Below are 11,855 nucleotides of genomic sequence, written 5' to 3'. Positions count from 1 at the left end.
TGATCATGTCAATATTTAGGTTAATAAAAAAAATTCTAGACAGATTTCTTTGGTTTGAATACAGTAAATAGTACTTAATACTTTTGCCTGATTAAGCATTCAAGATGAACATTCGTCATTTAAAAAGTAGAAATCCCCAATTCTCCAAAATCTGAGCATTCTTGGGTACAGATATTACATGAAAAGTAGAAAGTTGCACACCATAAACTTGTTTCATGGTTCTCTACAGGATGGAGAGTTGGCTCAGTGGTTAAGAGTGTTAATTTCACTTCTCAGTGCTTCCTGAGTTCTGATCCCAGTACCCACAGCAGGAAGCTCAACATCTGCAGCTCCAGCAGATTCGATGGAGCCTCTTCTGTCCTCCTTTGAAACATGTTGACGCATACAAACACAGACAAAGATACAGACACAGGCACATAGACACAAGAAAATGTACAAAATTTTAGACTGTGCTCAGAAAATTCATATGAAACAAACATATTTGCTCATTAGATTTGAGCCCCATTCCCAAACTATCTCATTATGTATAGTTAAGTGTTTCAATTTTCTTTTTTTAAAAAATCTAAACTACAAACATTTCTGCTTCCAACCATTTTGGAGAAAGGATAACCTTATCTTAATGCACATAAAATCAGTAACAACAACATTTGAAATGTAAAACGTTCATATTGGACCTAAGTGCAGCACACACACCTTTTTATAACTATCCTCCCCAAATGGGGATGAGCAACATGTGTTTGTTGATATTTCCCCCACAATATTGTTATTCTTTACCCAATCACTCATTATCCAGGATTGACTCTTAGAAATACCATTGACAACTTGTTTCCATTATTTTTGAATATGATCATGTGCATTTTCTTCCTTGGGTTAACTGCTCAGTTCTGAAGGGGTGTAATGTCCTTTGGAAGTCTCCACTTTTTGGTTCACTTGGCACATTATTCATGAGGTGCTTTGGCCCAGATGGTCAAGCCATTTTAGGCAGAGACAAGCAGAATCTTGATTAAACACCCAACTGCTCTTTTGCCCGAAGCCAGAGGGCTATGAGCTAGAAAGTGTTGTACTGGTCAGAAGTTGTGGGGCTAGAAAAGTTGGGAGGAACTATTGGAAGGCCAAATAGAAAATATCCCGAAACAAGCAGCAACCTTCCTGTCCTTTTCTTCCTCACAAGTAAATTGACATCTTTAAATTTCTCATTTTGTTTGTATCTGGCACATTTCCTCCAAATTGTTTTCTTTGCGACCATACAGTTTTCTCTGGTAGGAATTCCTTCATTCTACTTTTTGGGTTTAGTACATTTTCTGTTTATCGAAGATTCAACTCAAGTTTCACTTTTTAAAAAAATCTAACACAAACACACCCCACACAAGCAGCACTGTTCTAATGTCGACAGGAAACACCAGCCTAGCTTCTTAATCTTACCTACTAGTCGGTGTGACTTGGGATTGGTAATCCTCGGATTTTTACATTTGTTCTTTTGCAAGAAAGAAAGAAAGAAAGAAAGAAAGAAAGAAAGAAAGAAAGGAAGGAAGGAAGGAAGGGAGAAAGGAGAAAGAAATAAAAAGAATGAGTTATCTATCTTGATTGACATTCAGTCTCTTCTTAGGGGAGTGAAAAGACCATGCTCTCTAAAATGCTAATCATTTTATAAATTTAATTGTGTCATCACTCTTACTATTGTATATAATTTCTTTTCGTTGAGATTGATTACAGTGTATGTTAGAAAAATCAATTTGGTTAAATAGAACCTTCCCACTCACTTCCTTTTTCTTTTTCCCTCTTCCAGTCTCTTGTTTCTGAAGGGACCAGCTCCCCATTTCGGCAGCCATAACAGCTGGACACATGCTTTTCTGACCTTGCCTTGGTCACTAGAGGTTAGGTGCCTGCTTTGTGGCAAGGAACCAATCAGAGATTAGCTGGTGGTGGTATGCTTTATAGCTCTGGGTGTGCTTTACTGACAAGCACACAGCAATGATGCACAGAGCATAGCAATCACCCTGGGAGGGCCTTTGGGCCATAACAACCAGTTGACCAATCAACACAGGGCAAGCCCTCCAAGCCTGGAGGCACACCAATCCTGAGCCTGTGCGGACCCCTAGACACTCCCCTTACGCTGCCCTATAGGTCTCTATGCAGCTGCTTTGAACTGTTTTTGCTAGTCATCCGCCATGGCGGGTGGATGAAAGACCCGAGCTAACATGGGGTTAGCTCGTTAAACAAAAATAAAGCCTCGTGCAGTTTGCATCCAGCTTTCGTCTCAGCCTGGTGATTGGGGTGGCTGCTGCCCTGGACTAAGTTCCTGGAAGCCTGAGCTTTCCGAGGGTCTTCCTTCCCCAACTCCTCCTTTTGTACCTTGCTTGCTTATACTTGAGGTCAGGTATCCCAGAGCTGCAGAACTTTGCAGTTATATTTTACAGTTTGTAATCAGGGAGAGAGTTGGAAGGGTAACTTTTCAAAACAAAACCCACGCTCCAGAAGCTAAACATTCAAATTGTCAGGTTCTGAACAAATCCTTCTTGGAGGGAGAAGAGAACACCAGAGTCTTGGGCTGCTGCCAGGGACCAGGTACCCGCTTCTGAGCCCGCGCCTGAAAGCCGGAACTCTGTATTAAGGAACGATGGGGCGTGTCCGGAACTCCTGCAAGGAGCAGGGCTGACCTAGGACTACAACTCCCGACATGCACGTTGGCGGAAGAGGATTCTACCGCCTCTTGAGGCCTTTATGCATTCTGACTTCTTAGAGTCAAGATTTCGATCTAGGGAATGAGAAGTAGCGACTTATAGAGATTGTAACGTTAGGTGGTGACGTAAGCATTGAGAACATCTCACCTAATGCTCTTTACTCAAGGGGTGTCTAGTTTAGACATCGCGGAACCGCTGTTCCTGTCGGTTGAGTTTCCGGGGGACATTAATTATGGCCGGAGGCTGTGGCGCGACTGTTTAATTCTCCGGCGGCGGCCGATTGTGGCGACGAGATGGTTCTGTCGGGGCTCATCAGGAAGCTTGGTAACTGTCTCTGTTGCCCAGGGTCGGAGGAACCCTCGGGTCTCGCGCGGTCACCGCTCCTAGTCCCTGCTTGCCCAGAACAGCCCGCGGACCTTGCACATACTGTGTAATGCTCGGCGGCTTAGTTCTAACGCACCCGCGGCTGTTTCACCCCGGACTGTCTCCAGAGTAAACCACTCACATTTAGAATAAGTTACGGGTGGGTCGTCTCTTCAGAATTGGGAGACGAAATTACTTTGTGCCAACTTCTTTGACAGGCCATCAGCTGGCGGAGATCAGGGAGCGCGCCCTCAAAAGTATCCTGTGCAAGATCGAGCACAATTTGATCTGCGATGCTGACCTGATTCAGGAAAGGTTGCTTTTTCTCCATTTGCTCGAATGGTTCAATTTCCCATCCGTCCCAATGAGAGAGGAGGTTCTGACCTTGTTAAGCAGATTGGTTAAGGTAAACGTTTTGGAATAAAGCAACCAGAGTCAAAATTCAATGCAGCATTTATGGAAAGACATACTAGAGATTTAAAATAAGTTTGAAAACAGCCAGCGGTGTTGAATTCTAATTCACCTGGGTAGATCTTGCTCGTCATTTGCTGTAGTAGCCTAATCTCACATGGTACTGTACCCTGAGATAGAACTAAGTTATTGTATTTTCTATTTCTGATAATTTGCTGCTCGTTTTTCTTCATTTTTTTCTGATATTTAATGTTTAATTTAGACGTTTCAGTATTAAAGGGAACACATTTAAATATGTTTAATTAACATTGCATATAATGCTATCCCATTAAAAACAATGGACTTTGTTCTTCCACCTACCTTAAAAGTAATTTAATTGTCAGGACCAATGTCAGTATAAGTTCAGTTTTTTTTTTTTATGCTTTATCCTAGCAGATAGGATAAAGTGTCAGTAGATAAAAGTATATATAAGAGGCAAGGGCCAAGGAGGGGAGGGGTGGTGTGTGTGTGTGTGTGTGTGTGTGTGTGTGTGTGTGTGTGTTTTGGGGATACAAAGTGCAATGATGAATACGTATAAAAGTGTTGTAATGAAACCCATTTTCTAAGGTCACTATAGTAACAATAAAACATTTAAAAATAAAGAGGAATTTGTAGTGTGTATTTTCAGTGCTCAAAGTCTTGGCTTCTTTCTCTTAAGATGTTTCTTCAAGTTTGTCTCCTTTACCTTATGTTTGATTAATGGAAGTTGTTTACTCTAGAGCACCCAAGACTCAGAATTTGTTTTTCAAAACATGGACTATTTGATTTACCAAAATAACTATGTGTTGATTGTGGGAAAATGAAGTTCAGAACATTTTCATGTCCATGGCTATTCTCAAGATTTTTTCTTTTACTGTAGTATCCCCCAGCGGTCCAGCACTTGATTGACCTTGGTGCAGTAGAGTTCTTATCTAAGCTCCGTCCACATGTGGAACCAGCAATGCAGGCTGAGATTGATGGCATTCTTGATGGACTTTTTGTTCTTCCTTCAGAAGTTCCTATTCAGTGTACTGCCGATTATCAAACTGATCAAATTGGTAAATGTTTTTCTGTATTCAATTTTGTTAATTTTTTTTGCTGTGTATTTTCTTGAAAATCTTTATTACATTTGGGTATGTGTGCGTCTATGTGAACAGTAATTTTTTTTTTGTTTGTTTTGAGAGATACAGTATTCACAGAACAAGGTAGATTGCCTTGTTTTGTTTTAATAATCATTGAAAGAGTGGGAGAAAATAAAATAATTTAAAACATAATTTTATTTTAGCAGGTGAATTGATAACACAGTAATTCATGTATTTTCTTTTCAGAATTGTCACAACAACATGAAGTTTTAACAGGGTATTTCTCCCAAGACAAAAGGAATTTCCAGCAGATGGAAGTGCCACCAGTGCCAGTTGGTGTGTATAGATGGGGAAGTGTTTGATCGGTTGATAAAAAGATCAATGGACTCTTCTTCCTTGAGCCAAAGATATGCTGTGGTCAGACTGGAAAGCTGTAGCACAAAATTTAATGTTTCATTTGCTTTGTACTAGCTTAGGATTTGAGTCTGTGTGGTCAGGTTTTATGCCTCACTAACTGTATTGAGTTGGTGCTGTCACTATATTTAGTGCTTGTTGAACACAAATTCTTATCAGGTTTGTACCAGGTATGATTCATGGCTGGTCTCATGGGTGGTACCAGCTTATGAAATGGTACCATCAATCCAGTCCACTTGGAGACTCAGGGTCAGCCTAGTTTCCTTTTTATCACTATTTGTGTAACAGCCAGTTGACATACAATCAGGGCCTTCTGATTTAGCCTTCTCTTCCAGGAGTCTCATTCTAGGTCTCAGTATGTGGTTGTCCTATGTCTGGTTTATGCTCTTGTGCTGCTGTAGAGACCTTCCTGATGATGCTTCATAGTGACTTACATTAGTTTGTTTTCTGTTGCTCTGATTAACACCATGACAGAGCAATCTGGAAGGAAAAGGTTAATTTCATTTTACAACTTATAGATATTTGCACACTGTCACGTTTGTTCCTTTTATATCTTAAGTTTTGCTGTTCCTTAACAGGAAACCCGACTGTGAAGTGGCTGAAGTTTTCTGTATTTCCTTGGCTTCCCCTGACCACAACAGATAGACATGTTCTTTCTTCCAATGAAAGGTACAGTTCTGATGCAGTATAGGTCTTTTTGGTTCTTAGTAGCCATAAAAATTTAATAGTTACCACCATATGTTTTCTTCTGGAAATGGCAACAAGTATTGAAAAGAGGTACAGTTTTCAGTGTTTAAAAAAAAAAAAAAAATAAAGGCCAGAAAATTATTGTATGTCTGTATCTTTGAGCCATCTACTTGCCATTTTATTTTTCCCCTCAGATAGGGTATCATGTAGCTTAAGCTACATGCTACTTGTAGTCAAGGATGACCTTGACCTACTGACTCCTCCTTTCACTTTGCTCCTCTTCTGCACTGTGGTGATAAACATGCACTATATACCTGGCTCATTCAGTTTCTCTTTATGGTTGGAATCTTACATAATCTTTCATAACATGCTAGCTCTTATTGTGTAGATTTTTTGGTCTGATTGCCTATTTCTTGTGCCCTTCATGAAGAACAATGGAAAAATTAAATATAAATAATCTTTTTGATAGAATATATTTTAAAATGTGGGCTCCATTAGGAGAAAAACCTCTGTTGAGAAGGTTGGAGATAACTGCACTGATTTTCTCTATTGTGTCCCAATTTTATTACCTTCTGAAGTAGAGGGCTGATATCTAAATGTTTGCAGAGTTTTGTTTATTGTCTTTGTTTTTTTAAGTTTTATTTTATTTTATTTTATTTTTAGGACTGACCATAGTGGAACTCACTTTTAATACAAGTACTCTTTAGGCAGACACAGGTGCATCTCTATGAGTTTGAGACCAGCCAGGGCAACATATTGAGACTCTGTCTTAAAAATTAAAAATTGAGAAAGTCTTATTGTATTTTTAATTATGTGTGTCTGTGTGTGTGTTTGTGCATGTGTGAGTGCAGGTGCCCGAAAAGTCCAGAAGAGGGCATCCAATCCCCCAGAGCTGGAGTTACAGGTGGTTCAGAGCTGGGTGATGTGGGTGCTGGGTACCGAACGGGGGTACCTTTGCAAGAGCAGCAAGTGTTATTGACTACTGAGTTTTCTCTCCAGTCCCAGAGAGTGTTTTTAATATCTATATTCACTTGATATGGTTTCATTTACATCACAATAAATGACCTGCCTCTTTTGATAAGGTGTCAATTTAGTTGAAAAATTCAATTTGAAAGAGTTAAGGCAAGATACAGGTGATTTCTGATAATGTTCCCATAGTATTAGTTGTAGTCAGTACCTAAGGAAGAGGTTGGACCAACCCAAGCTGAGTTCTTGAGGTGGGTTGTGGACAATTGCTGCATCCTCAGGTAAACAGAAGCTGAGGGGTGTGGGATAAGAAGACGCCCAGAATAGGGAAGATGACTAGATAATCGAATTCCATGAAATTACCACTATACTGGCTGTTCTTTTTTCTTGTGATTAGAAAATCATGCTTGACCTCACCAGTCCCATTTGGTAGAACTGTGATAGTTTCCACACTCAGTGGTTAATATGATAGAGCTCCTGTTCCTGAGTATGGTCTGGTGGAGGATCAAAGCCAGCAAGCAGTCACTGCATTATAAGTGTAGGTATCTGGAAGCAGCTCCTCCTCAGAGTCCACTATGAAAAGATGGAGGATCGTCACCAGAAAGAGTGCTGCTGCTAGGCCTTAGGTGTAATGGAGACATTTATGCCATGAGCTGACATAGGCAGGTGTAGGAGGACTCTTTCTGATGTGTAACTCTGATGTCTTAGCTCTTTGAGAAGTAGTAACCACACACTGATCTGGAACACATGTGAACTTCTGAAGGATGTGATCATGCAAGACTTTCCTGCTGAGATTTTCCTTCAGAGACCAAAGATAGTTCAGGTAAGTATCTGCAATTGCTTTAGGTTTTTAAAACAGAACAGTTTATCTCACCACGAATTAGCAAATTGCATGGCAGAGGAATAGTCTTTGGGAAGAGAACTTTATTAATATTAAAAAAAATGAAGTATTGAGTTATTTAAGTTGCTTTCTCTTCAGCTTATCTGGATAGTTACAGTTCTTTTAGTGGACAGTAGTTTCACTGAGTATATTCTCTTAACTTTGCCTCTCTCAAATTGTCATTTTTGGTTTACTTTTTCTTTGATTATTCACCTTTCCTTACTTAAGTGCTACATCCTTTTTTCTTTTTGCATGTAGTTCTAAAAACAATAATCTAAAAAACTTAGATGTTGTTATTTATGCCCTGGAACTTGTTGTGCAGGCCAGACTGTTGCCTGAAAGTTGTGATTGATCCTCCTGCCTCTGCCATCCAAGTTCTGGAATCCTGGGCTTGCCCACCAAGCCTGGTTACATCCATCTCTGTGACTACTTTTACTCTCCTGTCTCAGGCCCTTTTGTGTCTGGTGAAGCTGGCCTTTGGGGGAGATGGGAAGCATCGTGTGGCGTTACAGTCAGTGTCCTGTTTGCAACAACTGTGCACATGTTTAAGGAACAGACTCAACTTTTACCGAGACCCCAACCTCTTCTCAAATAAACAAGGTACTTTGCTTATGTCATCAGTGATATTCTTTATCTTCTTCTGAGAACTGTCCACTGCACTTGAAAGTTTACTGTGTTTGCAAAAATGTTATCGGATCCTTGAATAGAAGCTAGACAAATGACAGAACCACCATGATCTCTGCCCCCCCCTTTTTTTTTTTTTAAATAAAGCAAAGTTTGAGTTACTAAGAAAAAGACTTTCATACAGATTTAGGTGTGGGCACTAAGAAAGGAAGAGACACACACTGAAGGACAGTAGCACACACGAAGTCATTCATAGTTATAATTTTCTGGGATTTTCTCAAAAAAAGGAATATATGTATTCCTTTGCAGATGTTTTAAAGATTATTTTTTAAAGATTAATTTTTATTGTTAAAAACAATACGTAGTTTTGTGTTCACATGTGGGTGTGTGTATGTAAGTGCAGGTGCCCGAGGAAGCCAGAGGTGTTGGATCCTCTGGACCTGGAGCTACATACACACAGGTTCCCCCTGATGTGGGGGTTGGGAACCAAATCTGGGTCCTGAGGAAGAGCTGTGAGTGTCCGTCACTGCTGAACTGTCCGGTACCCTGGCTGCTCTCACCTCTCATCTCCTTTCCTTTTCCGTTGTGTTTCCCCTCTGAGACTTCTGGCTTTTCATCTTAAGTGTGACATAGCAGAAGTTCCATTTTCTGAAGCTTCTTTGTAGTGAATTTTCTTGCTTAGACATTTACAGATGCTTTTCTGTTTATCCCTAGGTTCTCTATCCTTATGGGCCTGGGGACTAGGATTCAGAGTATGACAATTCATGTGGGACTTAGGGAATTTTAATACAAGGTATATATTGTGTTAACAAATTGTCTTGTTTAAAAAACACTGATTTGTATTTTAGCAAAACCATGTTTATGCTTTTTGAGGTGTAGCATTTGAGGATATGCAGGCAGCCACAGCCTTTTCACAGGAAAAGTGCCACCTAGTGGACAGATGGGGATACAGGGTGGCCTAGGCAGAATGGTCTCTACAACCTGATTTCTGTGAGCCTACACACTATGCCTTGAGAGGTGAATACAAAACTCCAGTCATTTGTTACCCTAATTTACTGCTCTACAGTCCCCTTTTGCTTGGGGACTTCACTCATCCTCTGCTACTTGAGTGTTTGTACTTTATGTTGCAATTACTTTGGACAGAGACTATGGGCTCTCATTGTATCTGTAGGATATGGCTTTCTGCAAATGATCGATCCCAGAGAGCTGGACCCCATTCTTTATCAGTGAAAGCTCAAGTATTAATAGAGATAGTCTCTGAAGATAAGTATATATTTGTGTGTACGTCTTATCTCCTCCCATATGCCAGCTCATAGACTGGCCTCTGGGTAGATTGCACTGACCTAGCAGCCCAATACACTCTTATATTTTAGACAGTGGAGGAAGATAATGAAAATCAGGTTTGTTTCTAACAAGAAGTCCTCTAAGGAAATAAAAACATGATGTGACAGCATAGGATGCCACTTTCTATAGTTGAATGGTTGTATTCCTCTTGAAGAGTTGCAAGAAGAGTGTTCCAGGGGAAGTCCGAGTCCAAGGCACCAAATGGGTAATGTGCTTGAGCAAGGCATATGTGGCCTGGGCGAGCAGGGTGTCATGATCCAAGGTGCAGGGAAGTAAGAAAGCTTATACGGGCTAAGCATTTCATAGTTTTTGAAGTCTTGTGAGATGTGCGAAGTGTTCATTTTTTGCTCTTGTAAGTCTATCATCTATCAATGTGTCTGTGTATCTATCATGTGTTTATTATTATCTATAGCTGTTTGTAAATACATACACATGTGCTATGAAATGATACTATATCTTCTTTTACTATCATGTGTCTTTAGAGATATATATGAACATGTACATTTATTTATTTTATTTTGAGGTGGGGTCTCAGGTAGTTCTTGCTGTTTTGGAACTCGCTCTGTAGATCAGACTGGTCTCGAACTTATAGAGATCCGCCTGCCTCCACCTCCCAAGTGCTAGGATGAAAGGTGTGCACCACCAACGCCCAGTTTTACAGCTCACAGTTTTATAGACATTTTTGTTACCCTGAAGAGAGACATTAATAACTCCCCATTTCTTCTTTCCTTAAACCCCCGTATAACCTCTATTTCATTGTGAATTTTGTCTAGTCTAGATACATGTGAGATCATACAGAATTTGGCGTTTTGTGTCTGGCTTATTTTCTTTGTAATATTTTAAAGCTGTGTCTTTATTGTACCATATACCAGTATTTTATTCCTTCCTGTTGGTGAATCATCTTCCATTGTATGCGTGTACCATATTTTGTTTATTCATTCATCTCTTGAGGGACATGTGTGTTGTATCTATGTTGGATCATATGTCAATGTACAGTGTCCTACATGTGTGTTTGTGAGTCTGCTAAGCATTTAGGAGTGGAGCTGAAGGTCATACGCTAGGTCTTTCTTTAGCTTTGGAAGGTCTACAAGCCCTTCATGGTATCTGCATCATTTTACATTTCCACCAGTACTGCATAAAGCTTCAGCAATTGTAGTTACTCATTTTTGCTTGCTCTTGCTCTTTATCATAAGTGCCAAGTAGTTTGTCACTGTCCTTTTGATTTGCATCTGCAAATACTAACAGTGGGTGACAAACTCACTAGTGATTTTTCATGTGCTGGTTGTTATTTCTATGTCTTCTTTGGAGAAATGGCTATTAAAATCCTTGCCCATTTTTTTTTTTTTTCAGGTGGTTCTTTGCTTACTGCTGAATTTTAGGAGTTACTAATATATTCAAAATGTTAAACCCTTGCTGGATATATACTTGCAAATATTTTTCCCAGTCTGTTTTTTTGTCTTTACACTTTCTTGTAACATATTTTGTTGTACAAAAGTTTTAATATGTGACGAAGTCAGCTTATCTGTTTTACTTGTTTGTTCATACTTTTGGTTTCGATATCTAGGGAGTAATTACTTTGAGGATTTTTCTGTTTTTGGCTGGAGAAGCATTTATGGCTTTAGTTCGTATTTGATTGTTTCATTTTGTTTAATGTTTGTATGTGGTCCAAGGCAAGGGGTGCTTTGAGAGCTTAAAGCTAGGAGGTGTTAGCAAATGTTGTTCTGTGTCACAGTCTTGCTGTCACTACCCAGAGTTTCTTAAAATCATGTCAGGAATATGCTGTGTGAATATTTGCTGGAAAGGCTGACCTTCTCTTTGAATTTTGTCCCTGCAGAATCATTCTGTCTCTTGTTAATTTTTCTGAAAGACTGGTGGCTATAATTCACATTATCAGAAGCCTGTTCCTGCTAAGGGGTAATTACAGTTCTTTATTTTTCCAGATACAATCTCCCAGAATTCTTCTTTATCTTACTGTCATGAAGCAAGAGGTACTTCCCATTCCCCAAACCCGTCTCCAGGAAGCAGCAGTCCTCGGCCTTCTGTGGTTGGGCGTACAGGCCAGAGGCCCCGAGGAGATGGTCAGGACTGGGATGCAGTATCTTCCAGGTGACTGGCTCCTGTGTCTGTGTTTGTATTTTAGGAGGAGGGAATTGTTCCTTCCTGTCTTTTCTTGAACTGTTGCTTGCTTAAACTGACTTTCATGGATTTGTTATCATGATCTTCAGGTTAACAAATATTACCTTGAAACTCTGCACTTAGTACCATTTATATTTTCTTTCTGACTCTCTATGTTACCCCAAACAGCATGTTGACAGCATTTTACTTTGAACTGGTATTCTGACAGCCAATCTATAATTCTCTTTTTCTTTCTATTTCCTTAAATAA

The 11,855-nt window shown here is 39.8% G+C and overlaps 1 protein-coding gene across 1 annotated transcript in view; it reads left to right on the top strand.

Annotated features, from left to right (window-relative positions):
• Window positions 1–2,700: 2,700 nt before the first annotated feature.
• Window positions 2,701–11,855, top strand: part of Rttn (rotatin) — a 154,541-nt gene continuing 145,386 nt past the window's right edge. The window contains exons 1-8 of the mRNA XM_027403748.2: window positions 2,701–3,005; window positions 3,263–3,450; window positions 4,354–4,531; window positions 4,802–4,891; window positions 5,548–5,638; window positions 7,331–7,445; window positions 7,952–8,102; window positions 11,411–11,576. Of these exons, the coding sequence (XP_027259549.1) occupies window positions 2,975–3,005; window positions 3,263–3,450; window positions 4,354–4,531; window positions 4,802–4,891; window positions 5,548–5,638; window positions 7,331–7,445; window positions 7,952–8,102; window positions 11,411–11,576 (1,010 nt within the window). The 5' untranslated portion in view covers window positions 2,701–2,974. The remainder of the gene's footprint in view (window positions 3,006–3,262; window positions 3,451–4,353; window positions 4,532–4,801; window positions 4,892–5,547; window positions 5,639–7,330; window positions 7,446–7,951; window positions 8,103–11,410; window positions 11,577–11,855) is intronic.

Source organism: Cricetulus griseus, chromosome 2 (genome assembly GCF_003668045.3).
Source record: "Cricetulus griseus strain 17A/GY chromosome 2, alternate assembly CriGri-PICRH-1.0, whole genome shotgun sequence".
Classification (NCBI taxonomy): domain Eukaryota; kingdom Metazoa; phylum Chordata; class Mammalia; order Rodentia; family Cricetidae; genus Cricetulus; species Cricetulus griseus.
Note: the sequence above shows the minus strand (reverse complement) of the source record. Positions and strands in the feature narration are given on the sequence as shown.